Raw genomic sequence first — 18,255 nt, 5'->3', positions numbered from 1 at the left:
CAGCCGCCATCCAGCTAGCATTTCTTAAAAAACTGAGTTCTTTGCCATTAGCAGTCTCTCAAGGAAGGGATAAGAAAGAGAGCAGGGAAGTATTTACAACCTTCGAGGTGCCTCTCTGGTGCTAAGAGAGCCTGGGGACATTACCTAGGGTTACACAGTGAAGAGCAGAAGGGAACGGGTCTGGGATTTCAATTGTGCAGTTTCTTCACCTGCCCATCTGCTTAAAAACACATGCTAGGAGGGTGTGTGTGTGTGTGTGTGTGTGTGTGTGTGTGTGTGTGTGTGTTTGGGGGGGGTGTATTTGTGTGTGTCCACCCCTGCCTGAGGAGGGCAAGGTTCTGATAGGTGGGCCCTGTTGATGCCACTGTAGCTCTGTGCTGTGGTCTTGGGGCTTGCGCTTCAGGCCCCAGCCCTCCCCTCTGCCTGCCGTTTTTCCTAGCTCCCGCCCCTGCACACATTCAGGTATTAATAGAGCAGGCGGCTGCCATGTGTTTGATCTGACGTGGTGCTCTAGCCATATGTTCCCCACTTGAGGGGAGTGTTCCCTCCTTCCCTTCCTCAGCCTTCCTTCCTTCGTTCTGCAGGGTGGGGCGCCTGGCTACTGGCAGTGGTTCAGGGGCTTGACTGACACCCTGGGAGGAGAGCTGGCAGCCTGTTGCACTGGTTGGGTAGAGCAGTCACTCCCAGGACAGTGCCTGCTCCTGGAGGTGACAAGTCTGCACTGTTTCTGGTGATTGGGCAATAGGGAGCTATGGGGAAGAGGTCCTTAGTGCCTAGGGGACTGGGCGATAACAGAAAGACTAGAAGTCTTGTCCTGCCTTTCCTCCCGGCCTGGGTTCAGGCCACCTTCCTTCGCATAGCATCCTGCCTCCGCTTCCTTGGCACTGGCTGAGAAGGAGCCTTCTAGCATAGAAACTGTTTCCTCGAAGAGAATGGGAGATGCTCCTAGAGACAAGGCTGTCTCAGTCATACAGACACATTCTCCCTCCTATCCTTCAGGCCTGAAGCTCATGGGAGCCCCAGTGAAGATGACAGTGTCCCAGGGTCAGCCAGTGAAGCTCAACTGCAGTGTGGAGGGGATGGAGGACCCTGACATACACTGGATGAAGGATGGCATTGTGGTCCAGAACGCAAGCCAGGTGTCCATCTCAATAAGCGAGCAGAACTGGATTGGCCTACTCAGGTGCGTTGGGGGAAGGTGTGGGGTGACAGCTGGGGGCCAGACAGCCTGTGCCCATTTCCTAAGGCCCCGGGAACTGAGGTGTTGCTGATGTCTAGACGTCTGTGGTTTTACAGTTTGGCAAACGGTGGAACCTTCTAGAAACTGGCCATGCTAAATCCATTAAGTCTGCCCAGCAGAGTTGTATCTCCCCTTCTCCCCCCATTTTTGTTTTTAGACAGGGTCTCAATCTTGGAGTTTACCCTCTCTCTGTATAGACAGGTCTAGCCTCAGACTCCCAGGCCACTCGCCTCAACCTCTGGGGTGCTGGATTAAAGGACCCGCCTCTCCTGACTCTGGGAACTAAGCCTCATACCCTGTTCCACAGCCTGAAGTCAGTGGAGCGTTCTGATGCTGGCCTGTACTGGTGCCAGGTGAAGGATGGGGAAGAAACCAAGATCTCTCAGTCGGTATGGCTCACTGTAGAAGGTGAGAAGACAGTACTAGCCGCACGGGCCATTTAGCATGGAGTTAAGACTGATCCCTCTACCAGAAGGACTGCCCTACCGCCTCCTGTGGCCTAGCCTCTAGGCCTGCGGCCTTTTCAGCCTGTGGCCTTTTCAGCCTGCGGCCCCTTCATGCAGTTCACGTTGTGACCTCCAACCGTAAAATTATTTTCATTGCTACTTCGTAACTGTAATTTTGCTACCATTACGAACCATAATGTAAATATTTTTAGAGATAGAGTTTGCCAAAGGGGTCTCGAACCACAGGTTTGAGAACCACTGCTCTAGGCCCATCCAGTCATCAGGGACCCTATCTGTTGAAGTCTGGCTGTGTAAGAACCACGGAGGCCACTAGGACCCACAATCTCCGACGTCCAGTCTGTTTCAGCCCTTCTGTCAAGCATTCATCAGAGGCTGGCCCTGGTTCTGCCAAGCGGACCTACGGAAAGGGGGAGGGAGGTGGGGGAGGGGAAGGAGGCTCCACAGCTGCCTGAGCTCAGAGCTGCTCAGCCCTGGAAAACAAAGTGACTAAGAAAGTAACAAAGGGCCCTGAACAGGAGCTGGGGCCTGCCAGCAGAACTCTGTGAAAGCTACCCCCTCCCAGGGTGCTCCTCCCCCCTCCTCCCCACCCCAGCTTCTCCAGTGCTCTGAGAACGGCTGTCAGTGCAGGTCTGGGAAGGGACTGTGGGGGCTGGCAGCAGAAATATGTCTTGCCTAAGGGGGCAGCAGAAAAGGAACAAAGTGATGAAAACAAAGCCCACACTGCCCCCTTCCCACACCTGATGCCTGTTTGCAGCTGACCCATTCTCGGAAGGGCCCTGTGGTGACTGTCCATACAGAGTTCTTCAAATGGAAACGGGGCTGAGAGGTGGCAGGGCTGACTCCCCCTCCTTTTTTTTCCCCCTAGGTGTGCCATTCTTCACAGTGGAGCCAAAAGATGTGGCCGTGCCGCCCGGCGCCCCTTTTCAGTTGTCTTGTGAGGCTGTGGGCCCTCCAGAACCTGTAACCATTTTCTGGTGGAGAGGCCCCACTAAGGTTGGGGGACCTGCTCCTTCTCCCTCTGTTTTAAATGTGACAGGTGAGCAGCCTCAGGAGGGGGCTTCGAGCAGAGAGCGAGCTGGGTCCCTGCCTGGGAGGAACGCTGTAGAGTTTCTGAGTTTGTCGAATGAGTGTCCAGAGCTGATCCCGGTGTGGGGTGCATGAACCGCACCATTGCTAAGTCAGGTGTGCTACGCTGGCTAGGTGGGCTGATTGGGTGTGATCCTGCTGCGTGTGCCTGAAGAGGCTGCTGCAGGGGCCTCCTTTCCTCACCCACAACAGTCTGGTCCTTGCACAGCTAGCCCTGAGAGAGACATTGTATGAGATTAGGGGCACCCATCCTCCCCTCCCCAGGGAAGGAGCCAGAAGCCAGCCCACGCAGAGCTCGGGAGGAGTGTCTGGCAAACAGGGAGAAGACTCAGCTCAGGCTATAGAAAGGGAAATGGGGGAGGGCAAAGGGGAGAGAGAGGCCAGCAGAGAAATACAGGGTCTCCTCACCTGATGATGATCCTTTCTAGAAAATTTCCTGAATAACCGTATCTCTTCATATCCCTATACAGTTTTAGACTGCAAGCAGCCACACCCAAACACTCTCCCAGACAGATACACACACACACACACACACACACACACACACACACACTCACGATCCTGGGTGTATTCATCACATGTTTGTGAGATTTACTGATCTGTGAAACTAACTGTACTGTTTCCAGTTGAGGCTTGAATTGTGCAAAATAAATCTGAGCATGAAAGGGAAGTACACAGGCATTTGAATCTTGATAGAGGTACCATAGGACCTGCTGGTTATGGCAGGATCTGTTCAGAAAAGATGCTGGCTCGAAGCTCCCAGCTTCCAGCTTCCCTCCAGATGTGCGTGGTTAGGACCCTCAGGCAGCCAGCCTGAGATAATAAGCATTCAGTGGGGCTCCTGAACTCCTACCGCACATACCACACTGCTGGGCACCACAGGGAATGGAAGGAAAACAAAAGGATAGAAGCCACCTTTCCTGCCTCCAAAGAATTTAGGCTGGTTGGGTAGACACGTGCATGAGGAGCTGAGCCTTAAAAAGCTAAGACTCTCCAGACTCGACAGTGACGGGGCAGAGAACAAACAAAAGGGCTCTGGTGAGCCCAGTCAAGGAGAAAAGGGAGGTGCCCTGTGCTGCTTGTGGGAGATGGGGTTGAGGTGGGAGGCACAGCTAGAACATTTCTCCAAGCTCGCATTGTGTACGGCTTACTTTAAATCCATTGCCTTAAAAGTCTCCCATTCAACAGATGGGGAAACAGAGCACCATCAAAGCCTTTTAGACTGCAAAGTCCTTGTCCCGCTCCACCATACCCTCCTGTCCAACCGCTTCCTTTGGTTGGAAGGACTTCTCTGATCTGGCGAGAGCCTGAATTGAAGTCCCTCCTTCCTAAACTCAGTGGGAGTCGCTGCTTGGGGGGCTGACTGTGGTTTTCTGGCTCCAGGAGTGACCCAGCGCACAGAGTTTTCTTGTGAAGCTCATAACATAAAAGGCCTGGCCACTTCCCGACCAGCCATTGTTCGCCTTCAAGGTAGGGGGACACAGGCTGGGGTGGGGGTGGGGGGGTGAAAGGACAGGGGCAGTCTCAGCCAGTTAGCTGTCTAGCAGTAGAATTAGCTGGCTTGCCAGCTAGCAGCGGCTCCGCAGGAATCTGCAGGTGAGGGGGAATTGGCATAGCTCCCATTCCTAGTGTGAGCACCTGAGACCCTGCCACAGCTGAGACAAGAATAGCATCCTGACGTCACAGCAGATTTCCCATCACGAAGCAGAGTCCCCGGGAGGGAGGGAAGGATGGAGCCAGCAGGAGATGGTCAAGGCTTTTATTCAACCTGTTTCTGTCTTCCTATAGAAGGAATGGGGGTGGGGGCAGCAGCCTGGCAGATGACAGAAGGCACCCAAGGTGTTGGTGCAGAGGATGGGGAGGGAGGAGCTGAGCCAGTATGCAAAGGCACTTATCTGTGGAAGCAAGGCAGTTGCCTGTTTCTCCTTGTAGCCCCAGAATGCCCCCTCCTCTATCTTATTCTTTGTTCAGAGCCTTTATTCGGGTAGCCAGCCTCTGCCCACAACCTAGGCACTCTCCTAGGTATGAACAAGAGTACCCTACTGGTGGCTGGCTATGCCATCTTTAGGGGTGGCTCCAGGCCTCAGGACGACTTCAGGGCTTGACTCCCATGCCTTCTTCCCTCCCCTCCTGTTTCTACTGTGCCCTGACGCCAAGTCCCTATCCACAGCACCTCCTGCAGCTCCTTTCAACATCACAGTGACAACGATCTCCAGCAGCAATGCCAGCGTGGCCTGGGTGCCAGGTGCTGACGGCTTGGCTCTGCTGCATTCCTGTACAATACAGGTAGGCTGAAACAGCACAGCTGCTTACTGCGTTCATTCTGGCCTTAACACCCTTTACACTTTGTAACACTGTTGTCACATTTACAGGCCTGCCTGGACTCTGGGTCTGTAGCACTATTCAGGTGCTGCTCCACGGTAGGAAGAGGCAGGCTCCTGGCTCTCTGTCCTTTATTTTAGTAGCAGAGACTGTGCAGACAGGCTCAAGGCCCGTACCTTCTTTATGCTAGAAAGCAGGTCCAGGGAAGACTTGGGTATCTGGAAGAATAGTTTCTTTCTTTCACCCCCAACCCCATTTTTCAGTGCTAAGAATCAAGGCCGCTCACACACTAGGCAAGCCCTAGACCACCAAGCTTAAAGAGTTTTTTCTGTTAACATATCTGATATTCTTCCCTCTCACATCCTGCCACTTGCCCCTAAAGAAAGCCAGGGGACAAGAAGGGGTGCTAAACCTTGGTGAATAGAAAAGGGGGCTAGAGCCATTACAGGCTTTCGTGCTTTCATATTTATTCAAAGGGGATTTAATGAGAACCTTGCTTATTTATTTGTTTGTTTGTTTTTCCTATGCTGGGAACAGACCCAAGGCCATGCTAAAAATAGACACTCTGTGACTATATAGTTCCTGGTCCTTTTGTGAGAACCTTTGAGACTTTTCTAATCATGTCCCCAAGACAGAATGGCCCCTCCCTGGCTTTACCCCTGTCCCAGCCCTTTGTCCTTTGGGCAGAGATTGCAGGGCTAATGGGGCAAGCTTATCTGGGTGATATCATTGCCACATAATACTATACATTCAGAATGTTGTGCCTGGCTGCCCTGGGTCTGAGTCTAGGGCCTGAATGGGCCTCTTGTCCCACCCAAAGGTCTTCCAAAGGTAGACCTTGCTATGAGGTGTGAAATTCTGTGTCTAATGGCAGCCACCGGGGGGGGGGGGGGGGGTGGGGGGGGAACAGCCAGCATTGCTCATATCCATGCCTTGGAAGGCCCCCACAGTGTAGGTTCTTTCCTGGGCCCAGCTCTCCCAGAGCCACCACACAAGGATTTAGAGAATTGTAAATGGAAATCTTCCAGGTAGTTTTGAAGGTTTTTGGTTTTTTTTTGTCAAGTTAGCAACATAGAGCCAGGCATGGTTGTTATACACCTATAATCCTAGAACTTGGGAGGTAGAGTCAGGAGTTCAAGGCCAGCTATGTAAGACTTTGCCCTCGACCCATGCCAAAGGAGTGGGGAGTGAGGGTTGCCTGGAGATATAGCTGAGTTGGCAGAGTGCTTATTTAGCTTGCAGAAAGCCCTGGGTTCCATCCCTGACACCACCTAAAATCAGGCAGTGTGTCACACACTTCTAACCCCAGCTCTCAGGAAATTCAAGGATATTCTTGGCTCTAGAATGAATTCAAGGCTAGCCTGAGTTACTTGAGACCCTCGTTGAGGAAGGGAGAGGGAGAGAGAAAGCGAATATGACCCTGAAAAGAAACTCGGCTAGGGTTACAGTGCCATAAGCGCAAGGCCCCGGATTTGATCCTCAATACTTCTAAGTAAATGTATTGGATAATTTCAAATGTTTAAGTATTGAACCGTGGTGTATATGGATTGTGTGTGGATGTTGGAGGGGGGATGCCAGGGGCTCTTTGAATGTTAAGTGAGTACTCTGCAAATGAGCTATGTCCCCAGACACACACATAGGCCTTTGCTTGTACTCTTGTTCTAGGCCTCTAAAATGTAAGATTGTTTCCCATTTTTCTTACCTTGAGAAGCTCTGAGCTTTAGGGTGATGAATAGACAGATGGCAGATACTCTGAAACAGTCAAGTACCAAGTACAAAATAGGCAAAGCTGAGTTTTCTGGAGTTGCTGAGACCTCAAGAAAGTGACACCAGTATGACACAGTGGCACACGCCTTTAATCCCAGCTCTCCAGAGGCAGAGACAGGCAGAACTCTGAGTTCTGGGCCAGCCCAGTCTACAGAGTGAGTTCCATCCAGGATAGCCAGGGCTACAAAGAGAAACCCTGTCTTGAACAAAATAAAACAAAAGACAGAAAGGGACATTTAGACTGTCATAGTGCACATGCCTTTAATCCTAGCACTTGGGAGGCAGAAGCAAGCAGATCTCTGAGTTCAAGGCCAGCCTGGTCTACATAGTGAGTTCCAAAACAACCAGAGCTACATAGTGAGATCCTGTCTCAAAAGCAACCAGAGCACACTTGTCCTGTGTTCCCTGCTCCTTGCTGGGTATTGAACTCAGGGCCTGGCCCACGAGCAGTCTACCACTGAGCTTGCACTAAGTCTCAGAGGAAGTAGGACTTCTAGAGGAACAGCAGGTCTTTCCAAGTAAAAGGAATAACACCTGCAAAATACAGAACTTGAGCCTGGTACGGTCTTGGGGTCTTGGGAGACAAGTTGGGGCAGGTGTTTGCTGACAAGCTCAGAGCAAATGTTCACTCAAGCTCCCGGGCCATGCCTCTATGCTTTCTTCCATCTCATCTCCGAGACCTCAGGAATCTTCTTACCTGATGTCATCAGTTTTGTGCTTTTCTGTTTTGTTTTGTTTTCTGAAGGTGGCAAAGGCCCCAGGAGACCGGGAGTTCCTGGCTGTCGTGGCCCCTGTGCCACCCTTTACCTGCCTGCTTCGGAACTTGGCCCCTGCCACCAACTATAGCCTTAGGGTGCGCTGTGCCAACGCCTTGGGGCCTTCCCCTTACGGTGACTGGGTGCCCTTTCAGACAAAGGGCCTAGGTAAGGGACTCAGGGCTGGGGAGGGAAGGCTTCATTCAGTCAGCGATTACTGAGCACCTACTGCGTGCTACTCTATAGCACTCTATATCTAGTTCTTATGGGAAGAGTAGATAAGCAAACTGGAAAAGACAGGACAGTATGGTAAGAATACTCCAGGATGGCCAAGCAAAATCCCCCTAAAGAAGGCTAGCATACAGCTAGCTCAGTGGCCGATCCCTTGGCTGGCATTTGAGAGGGCCTAGGTTCAGTCCCCAATACCTCTAAAAATCAAAAAATCCTGCTGGGGTGGCCAGCCTTCCGACACTGGAACGCTGTCTAATAAAGTGCATGCAGGCGAAAAGGAAAACTCATGCTTTAAGTAAGTTTATGATTTTATTTATTCATAAGGCCCCTGGGCTCTGGGTTGGAAAGGCCTGGGTGACAGAGGCATGAGTGAGGCCTACAGGATAAAAAGGAGCCTTACAAACATTTTGTGGGAAAGTGCAGCAAGGTTAAAGGTAGAGCAAGTCAAAGAACACTGCCTAGGAACTTGCCTGAAGTTCTCTGGCAGTTAAAGGAGGCTGAGTGGGGGAAGGACAAGGCAGTACCAGGGTGATGAGGAGCAGAGCAACACCACTGAGATATGGGGGCTGGGCTGCTTCTGTCCTGCCCAGGCTTCCTCTCCCCAGCACAGGCGATGTTAGCAGTTGTAGTCCTTTCCTCATCCTCTGCTTTCTGGGCTGTTTAGCTCTTGGTTTGTGTGGGCTGATGACGGTGGAAAAGGGAAGGATCCTAACAACTTTCTGTCTTTGGGTACAGCACCAGCCAGAGCTCCCCAGAATCTCCATGCCATTCCAACCGACTCAGGCCTTATCCTGGAATGGGAAGAAGTGATCCCTGAGGATCCTGGGGAAGCTCCCCTCGGACCTTATAAGCTGTCCTGGGTCCAAGAAAACGGAACCCAGGTAAGGGAGACAGCCCCCCTCCCCCCTTTCCCTGCTATGTTCGAGATTCTGCCCTCTACTCCTGAGACTTGAAGAGCTTTAGAATGTCCTGGAGGGTCTTGGCCTCCTACCTCCTGGCGAGGCAAGCTCCCCCACTCTTGGCTGGGCTAGCCCTGTGACCACTTTGTATGCAAAGCAGGAAGCCTAACCCTGCCCCTGCAAAAGGCGGTGGGGCTGGGGGGGTACAGATAAGGCTTTGTCCCCAGCCCAAGCTCGGCTTCCTCTAGTGATGAGGCTTGTTTATATTCCAGAGAGGCCTCTTCCCTGCAGCCTAGGGTGGGAATTCGGGGACTGTGTCTACAGCCCCTAACACTCACTGCGTCCCTGAGGCTCCCAGACTCCTAGCTGAACTTTTCTCTACCCTCCCACCCCACTGGTGTCTTCCCTAGAGGCTCAGTGTGGGGGTGGGGCTTTTCTTGGCTTCCATGGGCTCAGTGTGGGGGTGGGGCTTTTCTTGGCTGCAGGATGAGCTGATGGTGGAAGGGACCAGGGCCAATCTGACCAGCTGGGATCCCCAGAAGGACCTGATTCTGCGTGTATGTGTCTCCAATGCAATTGGCTATGGGCCCTGGAGTCAGCCACTGGTAGTGTCTTCCCATGACCATGCAGGTAGGCATGCTGGTGGGGGATAGGGTAGGCTGACAGGCTGGGGACACCTGTCTTGTCAGTGCGCCCCTCTACTCCCACCCCGCAAATGAAGGAGTCAGGCAGTTGAAACCAGGGTTGGTATTTCCGTCATGGTTTTCCTCCCTTTGCTTTGGTCACACTGCCGGTCATCACAGCTCAGGTAGAAATTCTTGTATTTTCCCTGGGGTCCCTTCCTCTTGGCTTAGGAAGTCTTTTGACAAGGCTAAGTGAGATGGCCGTCCCGGGAAAGTTCTAAAAGGACATTTCGGTGTCTGCCTGGCTCGTGACATTGCCTTCCCCTTCCACAGGGAGACAGGGCCCTCCTCATAACCGGGCATCCTGGGTGCCTGTGGTCCTGGGTGTGCTCACAGCCCTCATCACTGCTGCTGCCTTGGCCCTCATCCTGCTTCGAAAGAGACGAAAGGAGACGCGGTTCGGGTAAGGAAGTGGGACTGTGGCAAGTGAAATAGGTGGTAACAGGAGGCCTTGAAATTTACCTGAGGTCCTGGGTTTCTCTTTAGGCAAGCCTTTGACAGTGTCATGGCCCGAGGCGAGCCAGCTGTACACTTCCGGGCAGCCCGGTCTTTCAATCGAGAAAGGCCTGAACGCATTGAAGCTACATGTGAGTGGTGGAGGATCGAAGAAGGGAGAAGACAAGCTATGTTGTGTCCCTACCTTTTACCAACTCCTTAATACAGATAAAGTATCTGAACCCAGAGTGATTAAAAAAAAAAAAAAGACACACCAAATTGCCTGGGGGAGTTTATCACCGAAGTGTGGGAAATACAGGCTCCGTGCTGAGGGCCAAGAGCTGGGTGGAGTGTGGATCTGGCTACAGCCCCGCTCCTTTCTCCTCTCCTCCCTGCAGTGGATAGCCTGGGCATCAGCGACGAGCTGAAGGAGAAGCTGGAGGATGTCCTCATCCCAGAGCAGCAGTTCACCCTCGGCAGGATGTTGGGCAAAGGTGTGGGGCTGTGCGGGGACCAGCGTTAGTCTGTCCTCCCCGAGTGGGTTGTTCTGTGACTTCCAGGCTGTGAATTTGGACCAGCTGCTTTAAACAAGATATATCTATGGATGCCTGATCTGGGGGTATTACAAGGAATGGTAACTAGAGACAGGGAGGACAGGGAGCCATTCCCAACATGGCAGCCACTGAGAAAAAGCTATAGTGAATGATTTTATGACCGTATGGAGAGTCACCTGGGAGGGAAGGAAATAGGGAGCCCAAGGTGTCTCACCCTATTCATTGGCTTCTTGCTTAGGAGAGTTTGGGTCAGTGCGGGAAGCCCAACTAAAGCAGGAGGATGGCTCCTTCGTGAAAGTGGCCGTGAAGATGCTAAAGGGTGAGTGAGACTGTAGGATTTGTTGGCAGCTGGGGAGGAGGGTGGTGGGGTGAGTGATCCTGAAGCAGGCGCTGCTCCACCTGAGCTTTCCCAAGAAGCTAGTCAGCGCTAGCAGAAATGCTGGCTGTACCGAGTGAGTAAGTCAAAAGCATAAGCCCACACAAAGATTTGTGCCCCGGCTTTGCTCTCTGTCATCAGCGTGACAGGCCTCAAGGTTCACTCTTGGGTGATTACAGCTATGATTGGTGGAGTCTCCGGGCTGTCGAAGGGAAAGGCTGGTAATCTCTCCCCGGGGGAGGCTGAGGTTAGGGATTGTTAACAAGTTTGAGGCCATCCTGGGCTACATATTGAGTTCCAGTATATAGCCAGCCTGGGCTCTATAGTGGATGAGACCTAAAAGAAAAGTTTAAAACCTCAGGCCTAGAGTGGTAATTCCAGTACGTGTGAGGAATAAGGCAGAAGGGTCACAAGCCTGAGGTTACCAGGTCGAACTGCAGAGCGAGACCCTGTCACAGACAAGCAGATGAGGAGAAAGTAAACAGGAAAACATGAGCAGGCAGAGAAACTGTTGGAAAGCCCCGTTCCCGGGCCCCCAGGGCTTCCTAGGAGCCTTGGGAGGGGGTCGGTGAATCCTGTTTCCATTCCTCCCCCTTCCTTTCTCCCAGCTGACATCATTGCCTCAAGCGACATTGAAGAGTTCCTCAGGGAAGCAGCTTGCATGAAGGAGTTTGACCATCCACACGTGGCCAAGCTTGTTGGTGAGCCCATTTGGAGGAGGCAGATATAGAATAGGGCTAAAAATATGCTCCACCAACGTGAGAGGGCAGCGTGGAGGAGAGAAGTTTGGGTACCCAGTGAGCAAGCAGGTAGTGAGTGAGGGCCTGTCTGAAATCTGGCCGTAGGGAGCTGAGCTCCAAATTGCTCGCGTGGGTGGAGGAGGGACAGAGAAGGCGCACCCGGGGCAAGGAACAGCAGGCACAGCCCTTCGTAGGTAGTCCCCAGGAAGGAGGAAGAGTGCCGTGGTGAAAGAGGTAACAGTGCCAGGGTTACAGATGGAAGCCAGCAGCTGGGGCCTGAGGCAGACCTCCAGCTGTCCTTAGACCTTTACGTGCCCACCTCTTGACTCTCCCTTGTCTCCCAGGGGTGAGCCTCCGCAGCAGGGCTAAAGGTCGCCTCCCCATTCCCATGGTCATCCTGCCCTTCATGAAGCACGGAGACTTGCATGCCTTTCTGCTCGCCTCCCGAATTGGGGAGAACCCTTTTGTGAGTGCCTCGGGTGTGGGGGGGTGGCCAGGAGTAAAAGGGTGGGAGAGCTGTGTCTGGAAAAGGGGCGAAGAACCTCGGGGACACGAGGCCTGGTGGGCTGGAGCCGGAGAGCTACCGAGGGGGGCGGTTGGAGCCCGGCTGAGGTTTCACCTGGCTTCCTTTTCCCTCTTGAAGCCCTGCTGGGAATTGTAGATGAATCAAAGACCTTTCTGGGAAGAAGACATTTGATTCTCCAGCGATTTGTCAGGCTTGCCAGAGCTTCCTCAGAAGGCCCTTGGTCCCCTGCCTCCCTTTCGGTGATTAAGATAGCGTTTAGGCTTTCTGGCCAGGGAACTTCATTCATTGTACCCCCTGCAGAGCAGGAAGGTCCAACCTGCGCTTTCTCTGTCTGCCTACCAGAACCTGCCCCTCCAGACCCTGGTCCGGTTCATGGTGGACATTGCCTGTGGCATGGAGTACCTGAGCTCCCGGAACTTCATCCATCGAGACTTAGCAGCCCGGAATTGCATGTAGGAATCTGGGTGGCCTGGTGGGTGGGTCTCGGATGGAACCTCCTGTGCATGGGGATAGCCTGGCTTTAAAGGGCTCTGAGCATGGAGAAGACTGACTCTGCCTTTCAACACCCCCTCAGGCTGGCCGAGGACATGACAGTGTGTGTGGCTGACTTTGGACTCTCCCGGAAAATCTACAGCGGGGACTACTACCGCCAGGGCTGTGCCTCCAAACTGCCTGTCAAGTGGCTGGCCCTGGAGAGCTTAGCTGACAACTTGTATACTGTATACAGCGATGTGGTGAGCAGGGGCGGCCCAGCGGGCTTGATAACGCGACTAGGGCGGGTTAGTGTGTGGGTATGTCTGCATGAGCCGAAAAGGACCAGCAAAGTTGTGTTCTCTCAGCCCTAGTCATGAGACCCTGGAATCCCAAGATATGGCTCTGCTCGGCTCCGGAAACCTAGTAACACTCTTCCCCAACCCCGATTCTGTCCTAGTGGGCCTTCGGGGTGACCATGTGGGAAATCATGACTCGTGGGCAGACGCCATACGCTGGTATAGAAAATGCTGAGATTTACAACTACCTCATCGGCGGGAACCGCCTGAAACAGCCTCCAGAGTGTATGGAGGAAGTGTGAGTATTGGCTCGGGGCTGCTGCTGTAGCTGCTATCTCAGGATGAGCTCAGAACCTCCACTGGATTTCTGTTAGTCCTTCCTCTGGTCCGTGTAGTTAAGAGTGAAGACTGGCCTCTACCCCACATTCCATATTTACCTTCAAGCTCCTGTTTTCTCTTTCCTCATCCTTTTTTTTTTTTCTGGGAGGGGAACTGTTGAGACAGTTTTCTTAGGTGGCTCAAATTCTGCCTCAAACTCTGCATTCCCTTTGCCTCAACCTCCAGAATGCTGGCATCACAGCCATGAACCACTATGCCTGGCTCCTACCCCTTTTTCACTCTTCTGGCTTTTCCTGACGTCGGTGTTTGCAGTTTCTAGAGAGACTCAGGGACCCCACAAGGCAGAGGACAGAGCTCTGCAGTGCTGCAGGTCTCCCGTCTTGGAAATGCAGCTAGTCCAGAAGCCTGCCTCTAGCACCCTCCTCACAGGGCTGCACAGGGCCCCAGGAGAAACAAGCAGCCCTTGACTGGCTTCTCTTCTTGGCTGGGACAACGTGAGGAGCTGAACCTTTTCCTTGTTCTCCGGACTCCCCTTGAAGGAGAGATCCTGAGATCCTGGGAAGAAGGAAACTGACCCCTTTCTTTGCTGCACATCCAAAAGCTTGGAACAGGGCGGCACTCCCACTGGGCTGTAAACAAGCCCTTGTGACAGGGTGACATAATTGTCACTTAGCTGGGCCCTTCAGGTATTTATTCTCCCAGGCAGGCTTCCTCTAACCCTATAAGGAAAAGGCTCCTCCACTTTGTGGATGAGGAAATAGGATTAAAGAGGTTAAGTAACACAGCCAAGGTCACACAGCTATTATGTGACTAGGTTGGTACTCGAACCTAGATTCTTGTGGTTTCAGTGTTCATGTTCTCAACTGTGAAATCGAGTGTGTTTGGTCTGTTCCAGTATCACTCCCTGACGCCAGTCAAGACAGAGTGTGGTCCAGGGGAATACATACATATTGCTTTGTGGTTTGGGAGTTGGGTCTCCAGAGTGTCCCAGCCACGAGCAGGCCGAGAAAAGCTGAGCGGCACTCTCCTCCAGAGCACTGGGTTTGAGTGCCTGGAGCCTAGGCACCAAAAGAAAAAAAAATTAAATCATTTATTTACTTATTTATTTATCGTGATGCTGGGAATTGAACTCCAGACTGTATATGATAAACGAGTGTTCCACCACCGAGCTACATGCAGCCCCTGGCCCATGCTTTAGATGGAAGTCTGAGTGCAGGAAGCAGCCCTGCCCACATACCTGTTCATCAAGCCGAGTGCTGGGCACTGTTGAAATTGAAAGCTCAGGTCTCCTTGTGGCCGTACGCAGCCTCAGCCCTCTCCTTGAGCTGCAGAAGCTGAGCTCTGAGCAGTAGGGACCAGGACCGAGCCTGGCTCAGCCTTCTCCCAGACTGGAGCTGCTGCTGTCGGTGAAGGGTGGGCGGACGCTGGGCTCCCACCAGGCAGCCTGGTGGAAGGGCGCCAGTTGGCTTCTGGCACAGCCTTGAGAATCGTCCCAGTCTGGCTGTATACCCGTACTTCTGGACCATTCCCACAGCCTGCCAGGGGTCTGGCATGATTCTTCCTGCCACTGGGGCCCCTATTAGGAAGACTTTTGTGTGTGTGAGAGACAGTACTTGGGGCTTTTGCCTTGGACAGAAGTCAGGCATTGCTGATGGCACTTTGCCTCAGACCTTCCTCACAAGGGGAGGGGAGGAGAGGTATGTGTGTATCTGTCTGTGTGTCCTTACAGTGATAGTTATGAGAATCTATAAGGCTAGTGAAATACGTGCAGGTGGGGTTTTCCTCAAAGAGGAAAAGGGCTGGGAACTTTTCTGAAAATATAAGCACACATGAGTGGGTGCTGCCGCTTGTGGACTTGGGACAAAAAGGGGAAATACAAGTCTACCCCCTAAAAATACAACACTGAGTCTGGGGTCTGGGGTCTGGTAGCTCAGTGATCGAGTACTTGCTTAGTATGCACAAGGCCCTCGGTTCTCCAGCGCCATAGAACAAAAACCAAGAACAGTCCTGACTCCAGTCTCTTTGTTAGACAAAACTACTTTTATTTCAGTCCCCCCATCCCCTGACAGCTCAGAACAAAGTTGGGCGCTAGCCCTTGTGGCTTCAAATCATAGCTCTGTGACCTCGGGGAATTTGTTTGAGACAGGGTCTCATCCTAGGCCAGACTCAGGCCAGCTGTGTAGCTGAGGGGCACTTAATAAACTTCAGAGCCTCCTGCCTCCGCCTCCCAGGTGCCAGAGGTACAGGAGTACAGCAGCTCTGAGGTATTGGAGATGAGACCTGTGTGTGCGCCTCCCACCAACTGGCCGCCTTCCCAGCCCTGTTTTGTACTTCTTGAAACAGGGCTTTGCCATGTAGCTTTGGCTGGCCCCGTACTCAAAACGTACCCTGAGCCCGTCCCAAACTGGTGCCGATCCTCCTGCCTCCCCTCCTGAGTTCTGCGGTGACAGGTGTGCTTCGTCACGCAAGCCTGCCTGTCGCTTGCTACTTTATTAAGGGTTTTTAAAAGACTCATGTCTAAGCAGGGTGGTGGTGGTGCAGGCCTCCAGTGCCAGCACTAGCGAGACAAAGGCAGGCAGTGAACTTGGGTCCCGCCAAAAAACAGGGCTCACTCCTAACCGCTGAGCCATTTCTCCAGCCGGAGTCAAGGTTATTAATCTCTCCATGCTTTAATTTCCGTATTTTCAAAATAGAAACTGTTAAATGTGGGGCTGGCAGGATGGCTAAGCCTGACAACCTGAGTTTAACCCCAGGGACCCACACGGTGGAAGGAGAAAACCATTCCCTGAAACTTGTCCTTTGACTTCAACAGGTACGCTGTGGTGCGTACGTATGAGTTCACGTGTACACCTTTCCACACGCACATGCATACACACACTAAATACATGTAATTTTAACCTGAGGCATAGTAAGCCTTCCACACCAGCGTTAAAAGAACTGTTTTCCCAGCCAGGCGTGGTGGCACACACCTGTAATTCTAGCACACAGGGAGGCTGAGGCAGTTGGATGGCTGTGAGTTCGAGGCCAGCCTAATCTACAAAGTGAGTTCAGCACAGCGAAACCCTGTCTTGAAAATACAAAACAGAAAAACTACTTCCCCTTACTCTTCTTTCTGCCTCAGGTATGATCTCATGTACCAGTGCTGGAGCGCCGACCCGAAGCAGCGGCCAAGCTTCACATGCCTGCGGATGGAACTGGAGAACATCCTCGGCCACCTATCTGTGCTGTCCACCAGCCAGGACCCCTTGTACATCAACATTGAGAGAGCAGAGCAGCCTGCCGAGAGCGGCGGCCCTGAGCAGCCCTGCGGGGAGCAGGCTAGCGGCGAGGCAGGGGATGGCAGTGGCACGGGGGCAATAGGCGGCGTCCCCAGTGACTGTCGGTACATCTTCAGCCCTGGAGGGTTGGCGGAGTCCCCCGGGCAGCCGGAGCAGCAGCCAGAAAGCCTCCTCAATGAGACCCAGCGGCTGCTGCTGCTGCAGCAAGGGCTACTGCCTCACAGTAGCTGTTAACCCATGGGCAGACGACAGCTGGGGCCACCTGGCTGTGCTGGCGGAGTAAGCCCTGTCTGACCACAGCCCAGGCAGCAAGGTTTGGAGGCTCCTGTGGTAGCTCTCCCGAGCTGTGCTGGCACCTGGACTGACCAAATTGCCCAATCCCAGTTCTTCCTGCAGCCACTCTGGCCGGCCTGGCAGCAGCTCAGGCTTTGGCATAGAGGAGGTGAGCTGGTTGCCTGAATGCAGGCAGCTGGCAGGAGGGGAGGTGACTGTTTCCATGGGTACCATGGGTGTGGATGGCAGTAGGGGAGGGTAGCAGCAGCCCCTCGGGCCTCTACCCTCCCGGCTGAGCTGCTCCTACTTTTAGTGCCTGCTTGGAGCTGCCTGCAGCCTGGAGGCTCAGCATTGTCCACCACACTTGGGCTTTAATGCCACATTGGCCCCTCCAGGTCTCAAAGAGATGTCCTTGTATTGTCCCCTTTCAGGTGACAGGAAGGGACTGACACACTGGGGTCCCAAAGCCCTGTGGCAGGAGATGATGGGATCTTCTCAGGTCTGAATCCTCATCACCTTCCTGATTCCCTACCCTGCCAAGGCCTGGAACTGGCCAGGCTCCTCTGAGGCATGTAAGAGAACAAAAGGCTACAGAGATCCGGCCTCTAAAGGCAGGACTTCTGAGCCTGGCAGATGGAGGGGTGCTAAGCGGATGGCCCAGGAGTGAGGCAGTTCAGGACAGCTCTAAGCTTCCCACAGTCTGTCTGAGCATGCTCCCAAGCCCCCAAACGTCCCAAAACCAACGGGCAGTTTTGTCTGAGCCCAGCCCTTCCACACGGTGACCCTGAGGTCCACTCTCCTCTCTAAATGGACATCTTCTTTTGTCCCAAGTCTCCAGAAAGGAAATGAGCTAATGCTGATGTAGGTTAGAGAAGTTACTGGAGTCAGGGCTGGGGTCTAGGCTCCAGGAACCTCCTGGAATGCATGGGGCAGGCTCTTGATGTTAGGAACATTTTCAAGCTGTTAAGTTGCTGTTTCAAAAACAAATAAAATTGAAAACTAAAGAATCAAAGCTTTGTTTTATTTTCTTTTTAAAATAATAATAACAGTTCTTATTATTATTGGTTTTGTTTTGGGTTTTTTGTTGTTGTTTTGAGACAGGGTTACTTACTAGGTATCCCTAGCTGGCCTGGAGATCAGAGATGGACCTGCCTCATCCTCCTGAGTGTAAGATTAAAGGCATGTGCTACTATGCCCAGCCCAAGGCTTTGGCTTTTAATTTTTTTTTTTTTTTCCATTTCCGATCACAAAACAATGAAGCATCTCTGCACAGAGAAAAGCCTGGAAAAGACGTGCCAACGTGTGTACAGCTGTTCACTTTACATGATATGATTAAGGAATTCTTTTTCTTCTGCTTTCCTACATTTTCTGAGTTAAACACAATGCGCTTTTTCTCATAGGCAGATTAGATCCCAGCCACTCTGGCCATGTTAAAGATAATACATAGTCTTTGTAGACAACTAGGAAGATGTGGAGTGCCTGATCCCACCACCCAATGGTAATAACCCCCATGG

The 18,255-nt window shown here is 52.6% G+C and overlaps 1 protein-coding gene across 2 annotated transcripts in view; it reads left to right on the top strand.

Moving 5' to 3' along the window:
* Positions 1-17,753, top strand: part of Tyro3 (TYRO3 protein tyrosine kinase) — an 18,685-nt gene extending 932 nt beyond the window's left edge. For both annotated transcript variants that reach the window (XM_055593545.1, XM_055593614.1), the window contains exons 2-19: positions 1,000-1,183; positions 1,548-1,648; positions 2,573-2,743; positions 4,177-4,263; positions 4,964-5,079; positions 7,628-7,805; positions 8,604-8,749; positions 9,253-9,397; positions 9,724-9,853; positions 9,937-10,037; positions 10,284-10,379; positions 10,678-10,758; positions 11,424-11,516; positions 11,900-12,021; positions 12,424-12,533; positions 12,656-12,815; positions 13,013-13,149; positions 16,312-17,753. In XM_055593545.1, the coding sequence (XP_055449520.1) occupies positions 1,000-1,183; positions 1,548-1,648; positions 2,573-2,743; positions 4,177-4,263; positions 4,964-5,079; positions 7,628-7,805; positions 8,604-8,749; positions 9,253-9,397; positions 9,724-9,853; positions 9,937-10,037; positions 10,284-10,379; positions 10,678-10,758; positions 11,424-11,516; positions 11,900-12,021; positions 12,424-12,533; positions 12,656-12,815; positions 13,013-13,149; positions 16,312-16,702 (2,549 nt within the window). In that variant the 3' untranslated portion in view covers positions 16,703-17,753. The remainder of the gene's footprint in view (positions 1-999; positions 1,184-1,547; positions 1,649-2,572; positions 2,744-4,176; positions 4,264-4,963; positions 5,080-7,627; positions 7,806-8,603; positions 8,750-9,252; positions 9,398-9,723; positions 9,854-9,936; positions 10,038-10,283; positions 10,380-10,677; positions 10,759-11,423; positions 11,517-11,899; positions 12,022-12,423; positions 12,534-12,655; positions 12,816-13,012; positions 13,150-16,311) is intronic.
* The last annotated feature ends 502 nt before the right edge of the window (positions 17,754-18,255 follow it).

This window comes from Psammomys obesus, unplaced genomic scaffold, assembly GCF_907164565.1.
Source record: "Psammomys obesus unplaced genomic scaffold, mPsaObe1.curated_primary_1811, whole genome shotgun sequence".
Lineage (NCBI taxonomy): Eukaryota > Metazoa > Chordata > Mammalia > Rodentia > Muridae > Psammomys > Psammomys obesus.
The sequence above is the reverse complement of the archived record's forward strand: the minus strand, read 5'-3'. Positions and strand labels throughout refer to the sequence as shown.